The sequence below is a fragment of the Loxodonta africana genome, chromosome 1, assembly GCF_030014295.1.
Source record: "Loxodonta africana isolate mLoxAfr1 chromosome 1, mLoxAfr1.hap2, whole genome shotgun sequence".
Lineage (NCBI taxonomy): Eukaryota > Metazoa > Chordata > Mammalia > Proboscidea > Elephantidae > Loxodonta > Loxodonta africana.
Window position 1 is genome coordinate 228,380,483 of NC_087342.1, and position 24,354 is coordinate 228,404,836.

Consider the following 24,354-nt stretch of genomic DNA (forward strand, 5'->3'; position numbering starts at 1 on the left):
ATTTGGCGTTCTGACTCCTGGGGAGAGGGCGGCGTGTGGCGGTTTGTTCCAGGGACACACTTGTCCTCAGCAGAGGGACGTGTGCTCTGCTCAGTGACTCTCCAGCAAGGCGGGCTATGGGCGAGTGGGTTGAGGTTCCTCAGCACTGATCCTGGATCCTCTTCCCCATCTGAGGGAATATTTGCCGTGTTCATAAACCCTCTCTGTGGGCTTTGTTGTTTTCGGCTCTTCTTACCCAGGCTCGTGTTACCCCCATGAGGTCGTCATCCAGGGCTGAAGAGCGTCAGGGTGCCATTGCCAGGCCCTGGGGTGTCTGTCACAGCAGGGCTCAGAGTCCCAAGTCTTGGGTTCAACTTCTTAACACAGCCCTTGACGAGACACAGTGTTTGGCACGTCACTTTGTCCTAATGGCTGTCACCAGGCTGCAGCTGACCGCTGTGGTAATGTACCACGCTGGCTCTCAGAGCGAGGACGGTTGAACTGGGTGTCTCATTGGGCTCTGAATTCTGTGAAAACAAATGGCTTTGTTAATTAACACTCGGTCTTTCTGTCAAAAAGGAGCGGCTAAGATGTAGACGGCCAGCGCATGGCACTGAAAGGCAGCATCCATAAGCCCTTCTGAGGATGGTCATAACACGTGGAAAATTCCTTTGGAGAGCTTCCAAAAAGAGTGTTTTGATTTGTTTTTTTGAACATGTTTATTGAGATATAATTTACCTGCCATAAATTTTGTCCATTTAAGGTATACGATTCAATGGTCTGTAACGTATTTACAGAGTTGTGCGATCATCACCATAATTTAATTTTAGAACACTGTCTTCACGGTTAAAAAACCTGGTCCCCATCAGCAGCCGCTCTCCAGTCCCTCCCCTACAAGCCTAAAGAACCAGAACCATTACTCCACTTTCTGTCTCTATGGGTCTCCATATTCTGGACCTTTCTAAAGAGTTTCTGAAACTTGATTTTCTTTACATTTGGGTTTTTCCTTCTGAAACTTCTCAAGCTCTGAATTTAGAATAAAAAGCATAGATCAAATGAGTATAGTGCATAAATGAAACAGGGAGACCAGGCTTCATGTAAAAATGTGTAAGAAGTCCAAAAACTGAGGGGTGGTCCTAATATAGAGTCTCGGGATTTGGGAAGGACCCTTTGGGATTCAACCATTTCATCCTTCCCCCAATTCAGGGACCCTTCCTCACCAAATCTTAAGGAGCCTGTCCTCCAGACCTGACCAGGAGTCCAGGATTTGGGATGGCTCTGGTAATTAGAGATAGGTCTTTCCTGTATCAGGAGTCTATGGGTAGTGCAAACGGTTAACACGATCGGCTGGAGATTCAGGCACACCCAGAGATGCCTCAGAAGAAAGGCCTTGTAATTTTCTTCAGAAAATTCAGCCATTGAAAACCTCTGTGGAGCACAGTTCTACTCTGACACACATGGGATCACCATGAGTCAGAATTGACTCAACTGCAACTCTCCTTGTGTTAAACCGCTGTCTGTAGTCTGATTGCTTCTACAGGACGTACCATGGATGCTCAAGAGTAGGTCCAGTTCTTTTCTCACCTGACATGCCTTCAGACCATTAGAAGGGAATTCTCCCTTTTTCCATTTCGTCTTCTCTGGGAAGAACTTTTCAGCACCTTCAACTATCTTCTGTCATATTTCTAGGAACTTCTGTGTTCTCCCTCCTTCTGCCTCAGTATTCTCATCCCTCCTTCTGCCTCAGTGTTCTCCTCTCTTGTCCGCAGTGTTCTTCTCCCTCCTCCTCAGCATTCCCCCTCTTCCTCGGTGTTCTCCTCCCTCCTCCTCAGCATTCTCCTCCCTCCTCCTCAGTGTTCTCCTCCCTCTTCCTCGGCATTCTCCTCCCACCTCCTCAGCGTTCTTTTTCTCTCCTCCTCAGTGTTCTGTCTCCTCAGCGTTCTCCTCCCTCGTCCTCAGCGTTCTCCTCCCTCCTCCTCAGTATTCTCCTCCCTTCTCCTCAGCGTTCTCCTCCCTCCTTTCAGTGTTCTCCTCCTTCCTCCTCTGTGTTCTCCCTCCTCCTCAGTGTTCTCTTTCCTCCTCCTCAGTATTCTCCTCCCTTCTCCTCAGCGTTCTCCTCCTTCCTCCTCAGTGTTCTCCCTCCTCCTCAGTGTTCTCCTTCCTCCTCCTCAGTGTTCTCCTTCCTCCTCCTCAGTATTCTCCTCCCTTCTCCTCAGCGTTCTCCTCCCTCCTCCTCAGTGTTCTTTTCACTTCCTGAGTGTTTCTCCTCCCTCCTCCTCAGCGTTCTCCTCCCTCCTCCTCAGTGTTCTTTTCACTTCCTGAGTGTTCTCCTCCCTCCTCCTCAGCATTCTCCTCCTTCCTCCTCAGTGTTCTCCTCCCTCCTCCTCGGCATTCTCCTCCCACCTCCTCAGCGTTCTTTTTCTCTCCTCCTCAGTGTTATCTCTCCTCCTCAGAGTTCTCCTCCCTCTTCCTCAGTGTTCTCCTCCCTCCTCCTCAGTGTTCTCCTCCCTCCTCCTCAGTGCTCTCCTCCCTCCTTAGTGCTCTCCTCCCTCCTCCTCAGTGCTCTCCTCCCTCCTCCTCACTGTTCTCCTCCCTCCTGCTCAGTGTTCTCCTCCCTCTTCCTCAGTGTTCTCCTCCCTGCTCCTCAGTGTTCTCTTCCCTCCTGCTCAGTGTTCTCCTCCATCATACTCAGTGTTCTCCTCCCTCCTGCTCAGTGTTCTCCTCCCTCTTCCTCAGTGTTCTCCTCCCTCTTCCTCAGTATTCTCCTCCCTGCTCCTCAGTGTTCTCCTCCCTTCTACTCAGTGTTCTTCTCCCTCCTCCTCAGTGTTCTCCCTCCTCAGCATTCTCCTCCCTCCTCCTCAGCATTCTCCTCCCTCCCCCTCAGCGTTTTCCTCCCTCCTCCTCAGTGATCGGCCTTTCTTTTCCTCAGTGTCCTCCCTCCTCCTCTTCGTTGTCCTCCCATCCCTTTTCCAGGCCCAGGGGATGGCAGAGGGGGCTGGGAGTGTTCATTTGTCTGCACATTTTCACAGGAACTCTGTCTTCATTAACAAACTCCTGTGTCCTTTCCCAGTTCTAGCAACTCTGTACCTTTACCACTTACAAATTTTACCCTTAAAACGATTTCCTCTCCTGGGATAGTTGGTTCAAGACTGTATTTTTTATCTTGTCCATTGTGCTGAAGAATTCGTCCCCCTTGTCACTCTAGAATTGTCCTCTCCCCTAATGTGCTTACTCATAGGGTCGCTATGATTCAGAATTGACTTGATGGCAATGAGTTTGGTTTGGTTCTTTTAACGTACTTACACAGACACGTGTCTTGGGAAGGTGAGGTACATCTGTGTCGTTTAGTTCCTGTCACTAAGGCAACTGGAGGAGGCTGAGGTGTGGATGAGTCCCCTCTGCTGTCCCCACCTTGCCTACATACGCCTCTTCCCTGTCAAACGCTGTGCATTCAGCGCTGGGATGCGTGGCACTCTGTGTGCTTACTTGTGTGTTTATACCTTTTTTTGTTCCAAAAAGGATGGGAGATGGGTTGTAGCACAACAACTTCAAAAAGAAGTGAGGGGGTTGAGGGAAGGGAGAAAAGACTCACGATGACAGTGAATTGGAGCTAGAGATAAAGTTGGTGCACGTAGCGTGTGCCCTGTCTTGTGTGCTTGCACAAGTGGGTGTCGTGTTCATTCTCAAACGTCCCAGCAACCATCACGGAAACAGGCAAGACCACAAGGCAGTTTATCACAGTACCTCAGAGCATAAACTTTGAAGTTGTACAGACCTGAGTTCAAGTGCAGATTCTCGCCCTCCTACGTAGGAAACATATACTTTTGAGGAATTTCTTATCTTTCTTAAGCCTTAGTTACCAAAAAACCAAACCTGTTTTCATTGAATCTATTCCAACTTATAGCTACCCTATAGGACAGAGTAAAACTGCCCCATAGGGTTGCCAAGGCTGTAATCTTTACGAAGAAGACTGCTACATCTTTCTCCTGTGGAGTGGCTGATGGGTTTGAACTGCCAACCTTTCAGTTAGCAGCCGAGTGCTTAATCACTACATCGCCATGGCTCCTTACCCTTAGTTTACTCTACTGTAAATTGGGGTTAACAGTACCAACCTCAGGGTTATGGGAATGATTAAATATGATATGTATTAGAATCTAGCACAGTACCTAGAAAATACTCAAAAATGGTAGCTGATGTTATCACTAATAATATAAGTAAATTATGGCATCTAAGAGATAAAAACACTAATAGAAGCAGAACTGTTTGCATCCTGAGAACTGAGTGAGCGTGTCTGCTAAGTCTACATGAGGACCCTCTGTGGTGTGTGGCAGTGTCCTCAGTGTCTCCTCTATGGACACACAGCACAAAGACCTGCTTCCTGGGATGTCTCAGCTACCACCCCCTGTTGTAGACTGATGGCAAATCATCAATCTCAGATGAAGCCATTTATTCAACAGACACCCACTCAGCATCTGCCCGGTATATGGGGTACCAGGGAGGATATATCATGCCTGCCTTCAAGGAGTGGGGAATAGGGGCATGACAGGACCATGTGATTAGAGCTGTCCTAGAGGAAGGCTGAAGATCATTCAAAAGCTGCCGCAGCAGCACATCCACAGGGAACTGCCAGAAATTCAAACTGGATTTAAAAGAGGACATGGAACCAGGGATATCATTGCTGATGTCAGATGAATCCTGGCTGAAAGCACAGAGTACCAGAAAGATGTTTCCCTGTGATTTATTGACTATGCAAAGGCATTCGACTGTGCAGATCATAACAAATTATGGATAACATTGCAAAGAATGGGAATTCCAGAACACTTAATTGTGCTCATGAGGAACCTGTACATGGATCAAGAGGCAGTCGTGCAAACATAACAAGGCATACTGGAGGAAAGGTGTGCATCAGGGTTGTACCCTTTCACCATACTTATTCAATCTGTATGCTGAGCAAATAATCAGAGAAGGTGGGCCATATGAAGAAGAATAGGGCATCAGGATTGAAGGAAGACTCATTGACAACCTGCATTATGCAGAAGACTCAAACTTGCTTACTGAAAATGAAGAGAACTTGAAGCAATTACTGATGAGGATCAAAGACCACAGCCTTCAGAGTGGATTACACCTCAACATAAAGAAAACAAAAATCCTCACAACTGGACCAATAAACAACATCATGATAAACGGAGATAAGATTGTCAAGGATTTCATTTCACTTGGATCCACAGTCAACATCCATGGAAGCAGTAGTCAAGAAATCAAAAGACGTATTGCATTGGGCAAATCTGCTGCAAAAGACCTCCTTAGAGCGTTAAAAAGCAAAGATGCCACCTTGAGGACTAAGGTGTGCCTGACCCAGGCCATGGTGTTTTCAATTGCCTCATATACATGTGAAAGCTGGACAATAAATAAGGAAGAGTGAAGAAGAATTGATGCCTTTGAATTGTGGCATTGGGGAAGAATATTGAATATACCATGGACTGCCAAAAGAACAAATTTGTCTTGGAAGAAGTACAACCAGAATGCTTCTTAGATGCAAGGATGCCGAGACTATGTCTCGCATACTTTGGGCATGTTATCAGGAGGGATCAGTCCCTGGAGAAGGACGTCATGGTTGGTAAAGTAGAGAGTCAGTGAAAAAGAGGAAGACCCTCAATGAGATGGATTTGACACAGTGGCTGCAACAATGGGTTTAAGCATAGCAATGATTGTGAGGATGGCGCAGGACTGGGCAGTGTTTCATTCTGTTGTGCATAGGATCACTATGAGTCAGAACCGACAGGACGGCACCTAACAACAACAACAGAGGAAGGCTGAGGTCCCTGTGGCAGCTCTCAGGGAGAGCTCACCTAGGCGAGGGGTAGGGGAAGGGTTGCTCAAGGCTAGTGGCGGCTTCCTTAGGGATTCATCTTAGGGAAAGGCTTGAGAAAGGATGGGGAAGAATCACCAGGGCGGGAAGGCAGCTGTCCCAAGGGAACAGGAGATGTAGATGTTGCCACCCCTGAGGTCCCAGCATATCCACACTGGCTCAGCTGCTTGGAGTCCTAAGCATGAGGGATATGAGGAGAGATGAGACTGGGGAGGTAGGCAGGGCCAGATCAAGATGGCCTTTGTATGTTCTACCATGGAGTTTGAATTTTATCTGAAAAGCAGCTAAAGCAGAGTTGCTCAAGCTTTGTTGTACGTCAGACACGCTTGGGGAGCTTTAAAAACTTTTCACACCCAGGTTGCATACCACACCAATTCGGATATCTGGGGTAGGTGGGCAGGAGCATCAGTATTTTTTCAAGGCCCCTATGTTACTCCAGTGTGTGGTAATGTTGGGGAGCCACTCAATGGTGTGCTGGTCGACCAGTGCTCTGGAATATGACGGGGGAAGCTTTGATTTGTAGCATTTGCTCATTCCTGTGGTGTAAATGCTCCCAACATGGCCGATTTTAAGCTATCAACTGACGCCACTCAGCCTGGGCTTGGGAAGGGATGTGCGCACAGCCGGCTCGGTGCTGGTAGGAGCATCAGACCATGCACTAACTAAGGGCTTCAGGGGTGGCTGACATGATTAGAAGGCTAAGAATTTTCAGTTTGAAGGCGGAAGCCTGAGGGTAAAGAGACAGATGGGGGGCAGTTGCAGCAGTCCAGTTCAAGGTGATGGCATTCTTGAAGGTTGGAGCAGTGTGTATGCAAGGAGAGATTCCGAAGATACTGGGTGTAAAGATGTGACCCTCAGGTGCTGTTGGAGACTTTGCTTTGACTAACACAGCCAGGCATTGTTGGGACTTTGACTATTCAAATGGCCAATTCCCTTACCTCAAATGTATAGTCTACAGGATTGAGGTAATGACTTGAGGGGCCAGGCATGAGTAATTGACCAAGTACCCACCTACCAAGGGGGAGGGAAGACAGGGTGAAGGAGAAGAAGGTGAAGGCTAAGAAAAGCACCATGGTCAGTGCCAACCAGTTGGTGCCAACAGTAGTTTGATTCTAGCCCAGCTGAAGCTCCTTCTTGGGCTTCTGACACACAGTGACTCAGGATGCAGAGAAGAGAGGTATGAGGTGAGGTTAGAGTGGGCAGAGGAAGAGGGAAGGACTGACAGGACCAGGGTGATTCCTCAAAAAGTGAAACATAGAATTACCACATGACCCAGCAATTCCACTCCTAGGTGTGCACCCAAGAGCCCAAACAGATACAAGTACACCAGAGATCATTGTATCACTATTCACAACAACCAAAAGGTAGAAACAACTCACGTGTCCATCAACGGATGAATGGATAAACAAATGTGGTACATATATGCAACAAATATTATTCAGCCATAAAGAGAAATGAAGTCCTAATACATGCTAGGACGTGGATGAATCTTAAAAACATGTTAAAAGAAATAAGTCAGTCACAAAAGGACAAATATTGTATGATCCCGCCAATGTGAAATATGTGTTGTTGTCATTACGTGCCGTCCAGTTGGTTCCGACTCATAGCGACACCATATACAACAGAACAAAACACTACCCAGTCCTGCACCATCCTCACAATCATTGCTATGTTTGAGCCCACTGTTGTAGCCACTGTGTCAGTCCATCTCGTTGAGGGTCTTCATTTTTTATCCCTGACCCTCTACTTTACCAAGCATGATGTCCTTCTCCGGAGATTGGTCCCTACCGATAACATGTCCAAAGTATGTGAGTGAGACGAAGTTTTGCCATGCTCGCTTTTAAGGAGCATTCTGATTGTACTTCTTCCAAGACAGGTTTGTTCATTCTTCTGGCAGTCCATGGTAAATTCAATATTCTTCGCCAACACCACAATTCAAAGGCACCAGTTCTTCACTCTTCCTTATTCGGAAACCCTGGTGGTGTAGTGGTTAAGTGGAGATGGCCCAAGGAAGCCAGAGTAAAGGAGGCCCAGGAGGAGGGAGGCAGGAGCATCTACTGAGAGAAGGTGGAGGAGCCGCAGCTTCCTGTCTGCTCGAGGCCATCCGCTTTAGGAGGTGGAGACTCTGTGGCTGTGCAGGGGTGGGCTCGACCTGTTCGCTGTTCTCCCCCTGCTGCCCTCATTCCTTCACAGGCATTTGCAACCTGAGCAAAAAGGAAACCAAAGAAGACAAGTGGGTTCATGCAGCACTTCTCAAACGTTAGCACTTGTGCGTGAGATTTACCTGCATGAGATTTACCTGCACCAGTTAAAACCGTTGATTCTGACTTGTGTGTAGCTGATCCCATGTGTGCAGGGTGGAACTGCGCTCCCTAGGGTTTATATGGCCAACCTTACAGAAGCACATTGCCAAGCCTTTCTTCCAAGGTGCCTCTGGGTAGGTCTGAACCTCCAGACTTAGTAGCCCAGCTCTTAGCCGTTTGTGCCGCCCAGGGAGTTACCTGGAGGGCTTGTTAAGACACAGATTCCTGGCCCCACCTGGAGATTGTGGTTCAGTGGGTCTAGGGCGGGGTCCAAGAATTTGAGTTTCTAACAAGCTCCCGGAAACCCTGGTGGCGTAGTGGTTAAGTGCTACGGCTGGTAACCAAGAGGTCCGCAGTTCAAATCCCCCAGGTGCTCCTTGGAAACTCTACGGGGCAGTTCTACTCTGTCATATAGGGTCCCTATGAGTCAGAATTGACTCTACGGCAGTGGATTTGGTTTTTTTGGTTAACAAGCTCCCAGGTGCAATGCCACTGGTCCACGTGCACAGGTTGAAACACACCCAACCTTTAGGCCCATGTGCTGCCCAGTTCACTCCTCTGCACGGTGCCCTTGGCTTCTTCATTACCTGGGGGGGTTTGAAAGGCTGAGACAGGCCTGCCTCCTGGACACAAGGATGCTGATTAAGTCTGGGGTGAGAGGCAAGCCATGAGGAAGCAGAAGAAGAGCAGGGCTCTGGTCTCAGGTGGACTGCACCCTCCCTTTCTCAGCCACCAGCTGCCACTCCCCTGAGGCCCTGTAGGTGAGGTGAGGGCCTGCTGTGCCTTCCCTGTTTGCTGCTGGTTCTCAGTGCTCAGAGCCACAATTCCCATCCCGTGGATTTGCACTTGCTGTGCAGACTTGTTAGAATTTCTAAGTGTCTCTAGATCTTTCCACAGAGACTCTACTCGGCGGCCATCCGCTGGGCAGGGGACTTGTTGTCCCCCATTTCTTTCCATGGTGCCCAGTACTACACTTGACTCAGATGTGCTTAGTGTCTCTTATGGACTGTCTGTGCAGTTTTGTTTTTTTGGGGGGGGGGGTGGTAAAAATACATATAACAAAACACTTGCCAATTCAACAATTTTTACATGTACAGTTTAGTGGCATTGTCATCGTGTTGTGTAACCATCAACCACTCTGCCTTTCCATATTACCCCCCACCAAGAACAGAAACTCAGGGCCCTCGGAGCTAATACTCCCTCTTTCCCCCTCCCTCCCAGCCAGGTAACCACTGATCAGCTTAGGTCTCTATAGGGTTGCCTGTTTCATACAAGTGGGATCGTACAATATTTGTCGTTTTGTGACTGACTGACTTCAATTAACATAACGTCTTCAGGCTCCATCCATGTCATAGCGTGTATCAGCACTTCATTTCTCTTTACGGCTGAATGATATTCCATTGTGTGGATGGACCACATTTTGTTTATCCATTCATCTGTTGATGGGCATTTAGGTTGTTCCCACCTTTTGGCTATTGTGAATAGTGCTGCAGTGAACGTTGGTGTACAGGTATCTGTTTGTGTCCCTGCTTGAATTGCTGGGTCATATGGTAATTCTATGTTTAACTTTTTGAGGAACCACCAAACATTTTTCCACAGTGGCCGAGCCATTTTACATTTCCCACCAGCAGGGAATGAGGGTTCCAATTTCTCTACACCCTTAACCAAAACCAAAAACCTGCCCTACTTATTACCTATTGAGTTGATGCTGACTCATAGCGACCCTACAGGACAGAGTAGAACTGCCCCATAGGGTTTCCAAGGTTGTAATCTTTACAAAAGCAGACTGCCACATCTTTCTCCTGTGGATTGGCTGGTGGATTCAAACCACTGACCTTTCTGTTAGCAACCAAGCACTTTAACCACTGCACCACCAGGGCTCCCTACATCCTTGACAATACCTGTTATTTTCTGGTTTTTTTGATCATAGCTATTCTACCGGCGATAACGTGGTATCTCACTGTGGTTTTGACTTGCATCCAGTGATGTGGTGTGTCTTTTCATGGGCTTGTTGGTCATTTGTATATCCTCTTTGGTGAGATGTCTATTCAAGTCCTTTGTAGGTTTTTTTGTTAATTGTACTTTAGGTGAAGGTTTACAGAACAAACTAATATCTCATTAAACAGTACACATATTGTTTTGTGACATTGGTTAACAACCCCACAGCATGTCAACGCTCTCCCTTCTCAACCTTGGGTTCCCTATTACCAGCTTTCCTCTCCCCTCCTGCCTTCTAGTCCTTGCCCCTGGGCTGGTGTGCCTCTTAAGTCTCATTTTGTTTTATGCTGTGTTCATTTTTTGATTGGGTGACTTACGTAATTTTTAATGGAACTCAAGCTGTCTTTGTAATAAGGGTAGCTGTAGAACCTGCAGATTGGACACAGCTATGTTGAGCCACCTATGACTGTAATTCCCACCTGTTTGAAAGAAGAGGCATTCAGTTATGACTCAGGGAGAACCTCAGGCATGTCCAGTAATGAAACTTGTTATGACTAAGAATCAGGCTTCAGAGCCCTGAAACCTTGTTGCTATATTCTCCTCTTACTGTGCGCCCATGGAAATTATTCTAAAAACAGCCACAGCCTCTTGGTGAAGCCAGAGGAGACTTACCTGTAGTGACCGACTGGTCAGAATTAGCAGCCCCTTTTCTGGGGTATCAGTCTTAGTCATTTGTTGTGGAGCAGAGCACAACACTAATCGGGCACCTTGACTGTAAATTCAGAAGGCAGGTGAAGACAGTGCAGGGTGGAGCAGCCCCTCTCAGCTCTGCAGGTCTGCGGACACGTTTGGAGTTGTGACTGGCCTTTCCTCAGCCAGGTGTTGAGGGACTAGGGAAAAGGAGGGCAGAGTGACCATGAGCAGCAAAACAGAGGTGTGTGACTTGAGCCTTTCTTAGGAGCGCTCTTTAGTTAACAGTTGAGATGCATCATTTTACAGACTCATCTCCCTTGTGACCAAGGTGTCGTAGGATCGAAATAGACTTTGGGCTTTATTTGTGGAATCGTTTATGTGGAGAAACTTTCCCGCAGTAACTTCTAAACCCAGTTTTCTGGATTGGTGCTTTCCTCAGACGTGAAGAGGACGTTTGTATACCCGTGTTGTTAATCCTTCATACATAGTAATATATGATACATACCCGTGTTGTTAATACTTGATACGTAGTAATATATGATAATGAATTATTGATTAAAAAATAAAACAAGGAAACCAGTTGCCAACCACACCGGTTGCCGTTGAGTCAGTTCCGACTCATGGTGACCCCGTATGTGTCAGAGTAGAACTGTGCTCCACAGGGTTTTCAATGGCTGATTTTTCAGAAGTAGATCACAGTGCATTTCTTTGTGGCGTCTCTGGGTGGACTCAAACCTCCAACCTTGCAGTTAGCAGCTGAGAGTGGTAACCATTTGCACCATCCAGGGGCTCCTCATGTCTCGTCTCTTTAGCCTCCTTTAATCTGAAAGGTTCTTCAGTCTCTCTGTCTTTCATGACACTGGCATTTGTGGAGAATGCAAGCCTTCTTTTTCTTTAATCAAATGTCTCTCATTTTGGGTTTGTCTGCTGTTTCCTCATGAGCAAGATTTGGGTCATGGATCCCCAGCCAGAAGGCTACATAAGTTACAATGCTGGGTCATCTTCAAGGGATCACATCTGGACGCACCATGGTGTCTCTCTGCCTCTCATGGTGATGTTAATTCTCATCACCCAGTCACAGCGCTGCTCAGTTTCTCCACTTAGAGTTAGTGGTTTTCTTTTCAGCTAATAAGCAAACTATGGGAGGCACTTTTAGACCACACAATATCCTGCTCCTCATCAAACTTTTCTTTAAGATTTACCATCAAATGATGATTCTTGCTTGAACAATTCTTTACTACGACAATTATAAAATGATGATTTTCCACCACATTTGTCAGTTGAAATTCAACTATAAGGAAGAACCCTCCCTTTTCCCTGTTCACTCGTCTGTCTGTCCATTCATCCATCCATCCACCCACTCACCCACCCACCCGTTCATCCATTCACTCACCTATCCATGCATCCATCCATCCATTCATCCACCTATCCACCCACCCATCAACCTGCTCATCCATCTTCCTACCCATCCATCCATCCAACCTCCCATCCATCCAACCTCCCATCCATCCATCCATCCATCTGCTCATCCATCCACCCACTGACCCACCCACCGACCCACCGACCCACCCATCCATCCATCCATCCATCCATCCATCCATCCATCCATCCACCCACTCATCCATCCATTCATCCATCCATTCACCCACCTATCCATGCATGCATGCATTCAGCAATCCATCCTTCCATCCATTCGTTCGTATACTTATCCACCTGTCCACCCACCCACCTACCAGCTATCATCAGCATAAATTCACAGTTTCCTATTTTATTCATCAGGTTATAATCCATTTCATAGGTAGTTTTAAGTTTTTTTTTCAAATTAAGTTCAGTGTTAAATAGATCGTTCTAAATATAAGACAAATTAGTTTGCAGATAATTATGATAACTCAAATTTTAGGGGGAAATCAAGGTTCTTGGAGTAGAAGAGGCTGGGAAGTGATTTCTCTCTCCTTAGTTGACTTGTTTACACCTCTGTGCTATTAAATGACTTAGGGATCCAACATCTGTCTGATGGTATTATCATGAAATTTCTCTTCCGTCTATGGAAGAATTCCAGCGGACGAGTTTCACACTGCAGAAAGACTGGCAGCAGCCAAGCCAGACTTCAGCCCAGGACCTGAGTTGAGAGCACTGATGCAGAGGCCAGGGAGCAGACACCTGTTCCTCCTGCTCTGGGAGTCCTCCATGGAGGTGGCTACCACATGCGACCTGGCTGGCAGTGAGTGGGGGGACCAGGAAAGGCATAGCTTCCTGGAAGAATCACAGTTGTTATTTCTTTTCCTTTAGGTTGGCTCCCATCATCTGAGACTCAACAGAGGCCTAGAAGCCAACGCCCCTGCTTTCGACAGGTAAGGCTCATTGGACACAACAGAAGCCTGTGCTCTTTGGGGTCTGCTTTCCATTACACAGTTACACAATAGACAGGAAGCAGAGGTCCCCCAGTCCTGAATCTAAACCTGCCCTTTACTTTGATCCTTTATGAAGAAGGGCCTTACAAAATGGGATTTTTACTTTATCTCAGCTCTCACTAAATACTTAGCAATTATTATATCTTATCAGTTCTTTCTTGCAATAAAGCTCCATCAGTTAGTTCCAGTTAATAAGGAATAATCTAAATTATACGATATAGAATGTAGGATATGTGTAGCTGTTCACGGTATATCAAACCTACTGCCATCTAGTCGATTCTGACACAAAACCAACCCCATAAGGTTTCCAGGGCTGTAAATCTCTACGGAAGCAAACTGCCACACCTTTCTCCCAAGGAGCCACCGGTGCCTTTGGACCGCCGACCTTTTGGTTAGCAGTCAAATGCTTTAACCACTGTGACACCAGGGCTCCTTACACAGTTTACAGAGGTATGAAGCGAAAAGTACTTTAACTCCCAATTATTAATATCAGTAGTTTTTTTATGTATCATCTTTAAAAAAAAATGGATCATAACATATTGTGTTGCAACTTGCTTAAGAAAAGCTATTTCTAAGCTAAACTGTTAGTAACATGGACTTGAAATAGCTAATGTTGTTAGGTGCCATCAAGTCAGTTCCAACTCATAGTGACCCTGTGTACAACAACACAAAACACTGCCCAGTCCTGTGCCATCTTCACAATCATTGTTATGTTTGAGCCCATTGTTACAGCCACTGTGTCAATCCGTCTCCCTGAGGGTTTTCCTCTTTTCCCTGACCCTCTACTTTACCAAGCATGATATCCTTCTCCAGGGGCTGATCTCTCTGGGTAATATGTCCAAAGTGTGTGAGATGAAGTCTGGCTATCCTCTCTTCTAAGCAGCTTTCTGGCTCTGCTTACTTCCTCGAGGACAGATTTGTCCATTCTTCTGGCGGTCCATGGTGTATTCAATATTCTTCACTAACACCCTTATTTAGAGGCATCAGTTCTTCTACGATCTTCCTTATTCATTGTCCAGCTTTCACATGCATATGAGGCAATGGGTCAGGCTTGGGTCAGGTACACCTTAGTCCTCAAGGTGACATCTTTGCTTTTTAATACTTTAAAGAGATCTTTTGCAGCAGATTTGCCCAATGCAATATGTTGTTTGGTTTCTTGACTGCTGCCTCCATGACCACTGATTATGGATCCAAATAAAATGAAATCCTTGACCACTTCAATCTTTTCTCCGTTTATCATGATGTTGCTTATTGGTCCAGCTGTGAGGACTTTTGTTGTGAGAAAATAGCTAATAGCTCCTTAAAACATTTCTTCTTTTATTTAAATACTAATTTTAAAAATTATCTTAGCAAATGTAATAAAAATTCTCAAAAGTAATTTTTTTTAAGTGTTTCAATCTTTCTACCTCAGACATGGTTTGTACTTTAAATTTGCTTAGCCCACATTTTTCGTTTACCGATACACCAGTATCGACAGCCCAGCTGGAAACCCCTAATTAGCATGTTGCCGTTAATGAGCTTTTGCTGGCAAGTATAATATGTTAATGAAAAAGCCTTTTCCAGGTGTTATTAATGTGTACTCTTCATGTGTTCTAACGAGCCCTGGTGGTGCAGTGGTTAAACCACTCGGCTGCTAACCAAAAGGTTGAAGGTTCAAACCCACCAGTTGCTCTGTGGGAGAAAGATGTGGCAGTCTGCTCCTATCTTGGAAACGCTGTGGGGTTGCTATGAGTAGTGAGTTTAAGTTTTATACGTATGAAATTCTTTTAGTTGACATTGGATTTACATGGAATATTCTTAAGGAAATAGTAAACACATCACTGAAAACGAAATCCCCCCTGAGCTGACCGGAAACCAGAGGGGAGGGCCAGTCATGGGCTTGTTTCAAAATCTCTTTATGAGCTTTTTTCTAAAAAAAAAAATATATATATATATATATATATATATAATATGTGTGTGTGTGTATGTGTATTAAAGTATGTTTATATGGACTTAAAATTTGTCTTAAATCCTGGCAATGCATGGTGTGTGTGTATGCATATACCTGAGAGAATAAGACCTCTCTTTTCTCACGAGAAGACACCCTGGTGACGCAGTGGTTAAGTGCCAGCTGCTAACCGAAAGGTTGGTGGTTCAAACTTACCAGCCGCTCTATAAGAGAAAGATGTGACATTCAGCTTCCATAAACATTATAGCCTTAGAAACCCTGTGGGGCAGTTCTACTCTGTCCTATACGGCCTCTATCCCAACTAGACAGTAATGGGATATTTTTGGTTTTTCTCACGAGCCCCCCAGAAGCTGTCTTGTGCCTTGGAAAGGCTTCTCTAAATCCAGGGGTAAACCTAGATCTCTTCTACAAATCACAGAACAGCTTTCTGACGGCTAAGTCCTTTCACAGGAAGCTGCTATTTAAGACGTTGGCTTAGAGAGTGTTTCTCTTTCAATGCTTTTTAACTGGGAAGTTTGACTAGAATGGTATACAGCAGATTCCCTAGAGAAGGAGTTATCTGTTTCCGCGTTCATTGTCAAACTTGTCTTAGTCTTCTAGTGGTACTGTAACAAAAAATACCACAACAGAGCAGGAGTTTGTTCTCTCACAGTTCTGGAGGCTAGAAGTCTGAATTCAGGACGAGGCTCTAGGGGAAGGTCCTTCTGTGTCTCTTTCACCTTTCAGTGGCCAGCAATCCTTGGTGTTCCTGGGCTTGTAGACGTAACTGCCTGTGTTTTCACATGGCGTCTCCCAGTGTGTGTGTGTCTAGTACACTGCTTTTATAAGACAGCACTTAGAAGGGATTAGGTTTAGGACCCACCCTCCCCTGGTATGACCCCATTAATGCAACAGAAGAAAACCCCTGTTTCCAAACAGGGTCATATTTACAGATACAGGGGCTAGGGCTTCCACATAGCTTTTTGGAGGACACGGTTCGATCTGCAACAACCACACCCGTCCCGCTGTAGAGTAATATTTGACGATGAGGTAACAGGTTTGTCTAGTGCAACCCGAGGGAGACCCCAGAGAGGGCAGGGGTGCTTTCCCCAGACTGGCATGCAAGTTTTTATGGATGCATCTGGGACGTCCAGTTTTTTTAGTTCTGATGTGTTTGGCCCAGAGCCAATCCTTTCGTTGCTCCCTTCCCCCACCCTCAAAACAACTTGAGCATGAGTAATTTTAATACTCACAGAATACTTGTTCTTTGTCAGTATTGCCGTGACACACTCCCCTGCTGAAGTGGATTATGCATTCCCCTTCACTCATCTGTGTGTCTGAAGGAAGCGGGTGTGTTGAGCAGGTCTGCTCGTCACGGCATGGTAATGAGTTTTGAACGTATTAACCTTTATTGGCGGCAGTGCCTGGGTCACCTCCTCAGACCTTCTCTCACTTTGCATGTATCGACTTACACTGGGAATCTTGTCAAGGAGATCAGTTGTTTTTAACTGTTGGTACTCTCAACTACACCCTGATGAGGAGGAGGAGGACACTTCCAAATGGAAACCTGATTCCTCAGTCTCCTGAAAAATGCCAAAGTTTTCCAAGTAGCTTCATGTAACACTAGCAGATGGGCAGAGAAAGTAAAAAAGAACCAAACTCAGAGAAGAGCATCGCCATTTGTACTGACCTCAGCATGGTCTCCTGGACTCTTTCCCTAAAGCCCTGGAGTCAGTGGAATGAATCTCTTAATTGATCAAAATATAAGTACATTCTTATTTTTAGATTAAAGCAAAGGTGTGTTTGTTTTCTAGAACTGCCGTAACAAGGTACCACAAAATGTGGGGCTTAAAATAACAGAAATGTATTGTCTCACATGCATCAAGGTGTTGGCAGGGCCATGCTCTCTTTGCAATAGGGAAAGACCCTTCTTTGTCTCTTCCAGCTTCTGGTAGCCCCAGATGTTCCTGGGCTTGCAGCCACAGCGTCACTCCTTAGTCACATGGCCTTCGTCACATGGCTGCTCTCCTCTTTTATAAGGACACCACTCAGGTGGGATTAGGACCCACCCTATTCCAGTATGACCTCATGGTAGCTTAATGACAACGTCTGCAAAGACCCTTTCCAAACAAAGGACACGCTCACAGGTACAGGGGTTAGAACTTGAACATATCCTTTTAGGGGACACAATTCAATCTCTAACAGAAAGAAAGAGAGACAACTCCCATGACCAAGCACTGAACTTTTCACTTTTCCTTGTCACGCTTACTCCTTGTAACCATTCCTTACAGGAGGATTACCTTATCTTACAGATGGAGAAACTAGCTCAGAGAAGATCAACAATTTGATCAAGAATATTTGGGGTTGGTGACAGGATGTTGTTGTTGTTGCTAGGTGCCCTGGAGTCAGTTCTGACTCTTAGCAACCCCATGTGTTATAGAGTAGAACCGCCCTATAGGGCCTTCCAGGCTGCAGTCTTTCTGGAAGTGGGTTCTGTGGAGCGGCTGGGTGGGTTCTAGCTGCCAACCTTTTGGTTAGGAGTTGAGCATCTAACTATAGCGCCACCAGGGCTCCTGTGACAGGATAAAGGACATCGTGAATAATGCTTCTCTCAGTCCTAAAGTGTGGACCCATGAGAAGCAGGAGCAGGGATCAGACAAATGGAGCTCAAATACCAGCCTTGTTTCTGATGAGTAGCATTGTAGGCGCGGCTTGGGTGTGTGTTCACAACGGGCTTCTTCACATTTCACCCCAAAATTAACATTACCCTGTGACTGGCAGAGCTGGACAACCCTGGCTTCTCTGCCCAGAGAGAGTCTGCTCTGGAGTGCCACCTGCTGTAAAAATCAGGCCAAATCCTAAAAGATCCCAGGAGAGGCCAGTCGCATCCTTTTGTTTCTTCTTCCTTTCAACCAAGGCTGACTCATAAATCTGCCCAGCTTGGTTGCTATGAGTCAGAATGGTGCAGTGGTTAAGAGCTCGGTTGCTAACCAAAAGGCTGGCAGTTTGAATCCACCAGCCATTCCTTGGAAACCCTGTGGGGCAGCCCTGCTTTGTCCTATGGGGTCACTATGAGTCAGAATCCACTCAGTGGCAATGGGTTTGGTTTTTGAGCTGAGGCCCTGATCTCAGCAATCTGATAAACCCATGACCTTCACTCCCACAGAGGGCGACTGCAGGGTCGGCGGGGCTTCCAGGAGCACTGTTCCAGCTGAGTCCCCCCCATAGAGACACAGGAGTCCAAGAGGCTAGGCCCACCCCGGACGAAGTCAGCAGAGGAACCTAAATTCAAACTATCTACTTCAAATCCACATGCTTTCTACTACACAGTGCTACCCCTCAAAGTTTGGAAGAGAATGCTTTTTACCTTACTGAGCTAAAAATGGTTCTTTTTTGATAATTAATATATATTTTTAATTCAGTTTATAAATGAAACATCTTAACCTTGAAAACATTAGGAGGGAAATAAGTCAGTCACAGAAGGAGAAATATTTTATGATCCCATTTATATGAAATAGGCACATCTAGGGGAACCCTGGTGGCGCAGCGGTTAAGAGCTTGGCTGCTAACCAAAAGGTCAGCAGTTTGAATCCACCAGGTGCTCCTTGGAAACCCTGTGGGCCAGTTCTACTCTGTCCTATACGGTGGCTAGGAGTCGGAATCAACTTGACAGCAACGGGTTTTTTTTTTTTTGGTTTAGGCACACCCAGAGAGAACAAAAATTTTTAGTGGTTGCAGGGGTGGGAGAAGCCCTGGTGGTGCAGCGATTAAGCGCTCTGCTGCTAATCAAACAGTCAGAAGTTCTAACCCACCAGCCGCTCCTCCAGAGAACAATACGGCAGTCTGCTTCCGTGTAGATTACAGCCTTGGAAACCCTATGGGGCAGTTCTGCTCTGTCCTAGAGGGTGGCTATGAGGGCCTAAAACTTCAGCACTTATATGTATTTAAAAAATACTCTCTGATAGCTGATTATTTTCCAAAAGTCCAACCAAAATTTTGTTGTTATACCTTCTTTCTTTGTTAAATTTTATTAGAGTGAAATATATATAATAAAACGTTTTGTCCTTTTAATTATTTTTAATGTCCATTTCAATGACATTAATTCAATATGTTGTGCAACCATCACCAACATCTCTTTGCAAAAGTTTTTCATCATCTCAGGTGGAGACTCAGTACCCCTTAAGCCATAACTCCCCATTCACCACTACTCGCAGCTCCTGGTAACCACCGATAAACTTTGTCTCTGTGTGTGCCTATTCTGTAGATTTCATAGAAGTGAGATCATACAGTATGTGTCCTTTTGTGCCTAACTTATTTCAGTCAGCAGAATGTTTTCAAGGTTATTCCATGACATAGCATGCATCAGAACTTCCTTTCTCTCTACATCTGAGTAATATTCCATTGTACATGTGTACCACATTTTGTTTATCCAGTCATCTGTTGATGGACACTTGGGTTGTTTCCACCTTTTGGCTATTGTGAGTAAGTGCTACGATCATTGGTGTACATGTATCCGTTAGAGTCCCTGCTTCCAAGTCCTTTGGGTGTATAACTAGGAGTGGAATTGCTGGGTCGTGTGGTAACTCTGTTTAAATTTCGAAGAACTGCCAAACTGTTTTTTACACAGAGTGTGCACCATTTTACCTTCCCACCAGCAATGCACAAGGGCTCCGCTTTGTCCACAACCTTGCCAGCACTTGTTATTTTCCATTTTTTCTGGTAATAGCCATCCTAGTAGGTGTGACGTGTTGTACCTTCTTGTTTCATCTGCAGCATTTAAGGGAAAAACTGGACACCAAGGTTGACAACTCTGCTAACAGCTTTTCTAGTTTTGAGAAGGATGGGTACTAGATAAAATATGAGAGTAATTTCAGAGATACGCACAACATGTCAAAGGCTCGATAACAGAGCCTTGGTAGTGCAGTGGTTAAGCGTTAGGTTCCTAACCAAAAAGGTTGGGAGTTCGAATCCGCCAGGCTCTCCTTGGAAATCATGTGGGACAGTTCTACTTTGTCCTATAGGGTTGCTATGAGTTGGAATCATCTCGATGGCAGTGGGTTTCATGATTTATTAATTAAAAGTCCAGTTAGCTCTTCTCGGCTTAATGGTGGCACTTTATATAAAGCCTGGCATGTCATTCATCCAATGTTGGAATTGTTTGGAAGTCAGATACGCTGGGGGTTACTCTTGGCACTGCCTTTCCTCAAGCATCCTGTTGATGTACTGACCGCAGGCCGCAATGAGCCTGAGGGTGGCTGGCAGAGATTGGTTTCCCTTCCCCCGGGCTCATCTTCCCCACGTTGGGTCTTGGGGCTCGGCTCGTCTGGAGTCCCGGTGACACGACTGCGTGGTCCTGCCATGACAGGCATATGTTGCTTCTGAAAGAGCAGTACGGGAAGCAAGTGGTTGTCAACCTGCTGGGGAGCCGAGGCGGAGAGGAAGTGCTCAACAGAGCCTTCAAGGTAACACGTCCGTCTGTCTGTCTGTCTGTCTGTCTGTCAGAGGAAGTGCTCAACAGAGCCTTCAAGGTAACGTCCGTTTGTCTGTCTGTCTGTCAGAGGAAGTGCTCAACAGAGCCTTCAAGGTAACGTCTGTCTGTCTGTCTGTCTGTCAGAGGAAGTGCTCAACAGAGCCTTCAAGGTAACGTCCGTCTGTCTGTCTGTCTGTCTGTCTCTCGCGGCTCCGAACTGACGGGCTGAGGTGGGGGTGGGTGGGGAAGGGGTGCCCGCTGACCTGCACAGGGGCTCCAGGTGAGGGCTCTTTATAAGCATCACTGCTCTGCTTTTGGAACTTTTTTCCACCAGCGCTCCCACCACTTAACGCAGCAGCATAGGAGATCCAGGAGTCCCCACACATTCGATTCTTACAACGTGGTGGCTGGGGAGGACCTGCTCAAAGTCAAAACAAGACATTTCCTACCCGCCACTGCATGGGGTCTTGAGGTTCATGACAATGCCCTCTCGCAGCTCTCTGGAGAGTTCCTTCTCAGTCCAGAAAAAGGGAGCATGAAGCCCACCCTCTCCCATCCCTCGCCTTCACCCTTCCTTCGTTCTGATGGCCCCTCACCTCCTGGGAGAACCCTAGGGTCCCCTCTTGGGGTAACCCCACAAAGACCCCTGCCGGGGCATGTGTGGCTGGGTCTCTCTACTTAAAGAGTTTTCCATATTTTCCTCCTGCTTCCATGGCAGCCTCGAAAACTTCATTCACCAGGGACTGCTGGGAAAGCTGCTCTCTGCACAGCCCGTGTGGGCTCCTGCAGCCTCCCCGGGGCACAAGCAGGTGTGGAAAGAAACCCCACAGGGCTGGGAAGCCACAGAGCAAGTGACCCTGCCTCGCCTGGCTCTCCCTGCTCGTAGGGCCCAGGCCTCTGTGGAACCTGCTTCCCAGGTGTCTCATCTCCTACCTGAAAAGCTCAGAGTGAGCTGTGTCCTTTCGCTTTCATTCCAAGCCACACATGCCCTAATTGTCAGAGAAAAGCCCTCTGTTTTTGTGTTTTATGCTTTTATTGTGGTAGATATCTATGTAACAAAACTTCTGCCCTTTCAACATTCACTCTTACCCATTTCCAGATTTTTCCATCACCTCAGTGATGGATTTTTCCCTCAAGCTCAGTGAGTCTTCCCCCACTCCCACTGCCATCCCCACCCCCACCCCCACCCGCCCCTTGTAACCACTAATCCACTTGAGTCCCTATACACTTCCTCTGGTTGTCTGAAGCTCCAGGAAGCTCCTTCTGAGGCAAGTTTGAAGGCAGAGCTCCCTTCAGCAGGAGGGAGGGCAGAGCTCAGCCTTGGCTGCTTGGCCTTCTGGCAGGAACCCCAGGTCAGCTGAGTGCTTAGCTCACCCCACTTAGAAAGCCACATCTTGGAGCACAGGCTTTTGGTTGTCGGTTTTATTTGGCCAGACCTGCTTTTCCTGTGTGGTTTGTTGTTATTAGCAACAAGCTCCAGAAGTATTTCCCTTCCACCCATCTTGGCAGTGACGCTTCCTTCTTATTTTAAGGAAGAAGAGAAAAAAAAAAAAGGCAAAAAAAAATATGAAAGAATAGTAGCACTAAAAAACCCAAACCCATATAGTAAGTCAAGAAATAAAGTATCACTTTATTTAAAAAAGAATCCAAGGTGCTATCTCCCCTGTGGTGCCTTGAGTTATGGGAAGAGGAAACCTTTAGCCTCCCCTCCTGGCATAGGTGGGAGTGCTCCTGAGCGCTAGGATGCTGGGTCAGAACTTGGGAGATGTGGGTTCTGTCTTCCTGGGATGTTACACTGAGCCTTGGCTCCCGGTGTCAAATGACCTAGTAAGGTTCTTGTCTACATCAGGGCTGCTCAGAGTGTGGTCCGCGCCCCCTAGAAAGTCTGTGGCTGCGTGTTCTCTGTCCATACTCCAGAGTGTCAATCAACTCTGCCCCTAAGCTCACTGACTTAGTTCATCTGACTTCAACATCATAGCAAGACTTTCTCAATGAAGCCATGCAGTGATTCACATTCTGGCGTGTTGTGGACAGGCACTTTAAGTATGACCAGACTGGATGACCTATAGTCCTTTTAGTCCTTTGTTATGGATTGAATTGTGTCCCCCAAAAATGTGTATCAACTTGTCTAGGCTGTGATTCCCAGTATTGTGTGACTGTCCACTTAAATTCCATGCAGACCACACCCCCAAGGAAACTCCCTTTCAACTGATTGTCTCCTCACAGCAGATCCCATCATGGAGGTGATCACATTATATCAGATCCCATCATGGAAGTGATCCCATCATCACACGACTACCAAACTACATCATAACTGCCAAACCACTGAGAATCATGGCCCAGCCAAGTTGACACATAGCCTCAACCTTCACATCCTTGAAGGTCATTAGCACCTCTGACTGGACAGACACTGGACTAAGTGGTGTGTGGTACAGGGTGGGGTGTGTGAGGCCAGGTGGCCTAGGGAGACAGCTAGTTTGTCCTTGGCCTTGAGGCTGTTTAGTGAGAAAGCTGAGGTGTTGCCAGGCCACAGGAGCCTCGTGTGTGGAGAAAGGCAGCTGTGAAGAGGGTCATGGAACCCCCAAGTGATCATGCCCTGGACTCCCCATCTCTGTCCCACCTTCAACTCATGGTCTGGGCCTGGGCTAGACTGGCTTTACAGACCCTAGCCTCCCCTCCCCTTCCACTGGGCCACACATCCTGCACCTCCCTAGAGGCCCCAGCTGACAACCTGGCCACATCCACCAGACACTTGTGCTTAAGTCCGGATGTGACCGGTTACCAGGGCAACCATGAGCTGCATTATGAGCTCCACAGCCTGCTGCGATGCTGCTGTACTTGGGGCCTGCAGCCCTTGGGTTATATGAGAACAGAGGAAGCCTCCCACCTGTGCTTCCTGAGGGCCCTGCAGGTTGTGATGTCGGCAGGAACCCCCTTTGTCTTGGCTAGCTTTTGCCCAGGGTGGACCTTCTGCCACTCTGCAGGCAAGGACCCTTTGTGGTTTTGTCCCACGTGTTTCTGTTCTGGCTTCCCTTTCAGGGCCAGGAAGCAGACACGACTCAATGCACACTACGCTTTAGAACGAAGCCCGGACGTTCTAGCGAGTAGCGCAGTGTTGTGTGGTGAAGCGTGCCGTCATCTTTGTCTCTCTCTCTTCCCCCCTCCACTCTCTTCTCCCCTTTGCAGAAGTTGCTCTGGGCTTCCTGCCACGCCAACGACACACCTATGATAAATTTTGACTTCCATCAATTTGCCAAAGGCGGGAAGCTAGAAAAATTGGAGAACCTGTTGAGGCCGCAGTTGAAGTTGCACTGGGACGACTTTGATGTGTTCACGAAGGGCGAGAATGTGCATCCACGGTGAGTCGCCTCCAGGGGCCTCATCGTCCTGTTGGCGGAGGTAGCAGAGGCGCTGGGAGGACTCTCCTGGTCCCCGACCCCTGCAGTGTGTGCCTGCATCAAAGACAGACTCCGTCTTCTTGCTGCTTAGGTACTCCTGTGGTTTCCTGGGCCATGTACTCCGTGATTTTGGGGTTCAACTGCCTCTGTTCCCTTCCCGCAATCAAAAACATGCTTTTTGATTTTGCAAGTAGATTTTAAAATATAGTTTTCTGGAAAAAGAAATTTGTTAATAAAGGGGACCGCATTAAATGTTGAGCTCCCCCCCCGCCGAATTGATTCTGCATCACGGTGACCCCATATGTGTCAGAGTAGAAATGCGCTCCATAGGGTTTTCAGTGGCTGGTTTTCTGGAAGTAGACTGCC

The 24,354-nt window shown here is 46.8% G+C and overlaps 1 protein-coding gene across 7 annotated transcripts in view; it reads left to right on the top strand.

The window, feature by feature from the left end:
- The window catches only part of SYNJ2 (synaptojanin 2), a 136,518-nt gene that overhangs the window by 68,592 nt on the left and 43,572 nt on the right, over positions 1-24,354 (top strand). For 6 of the 7 annotated variants that reach the window (XM_064292722.1, XM_064292725.1, XM_064292734.1 and 3 more), the window contains 3 exons: positions 13,072-13,133; positions 20,486-20,582; positions 23,777-23,949. In XM_064292722.1, the coding sequence (XP_064148792.1) occupies positions 13,072-13,133; positions 20,486-20,582; positions 23,777-23,949 (332 nt within the window). Of the gene's footprint in view, positions 1-13,071; positions 13,134-19,972; positions 20,583-23,776; positions 23,950-24,354 lie in introns of those variants that run through there. The other variant, XM_010598836.3, reaches the window with a different exon arrangement.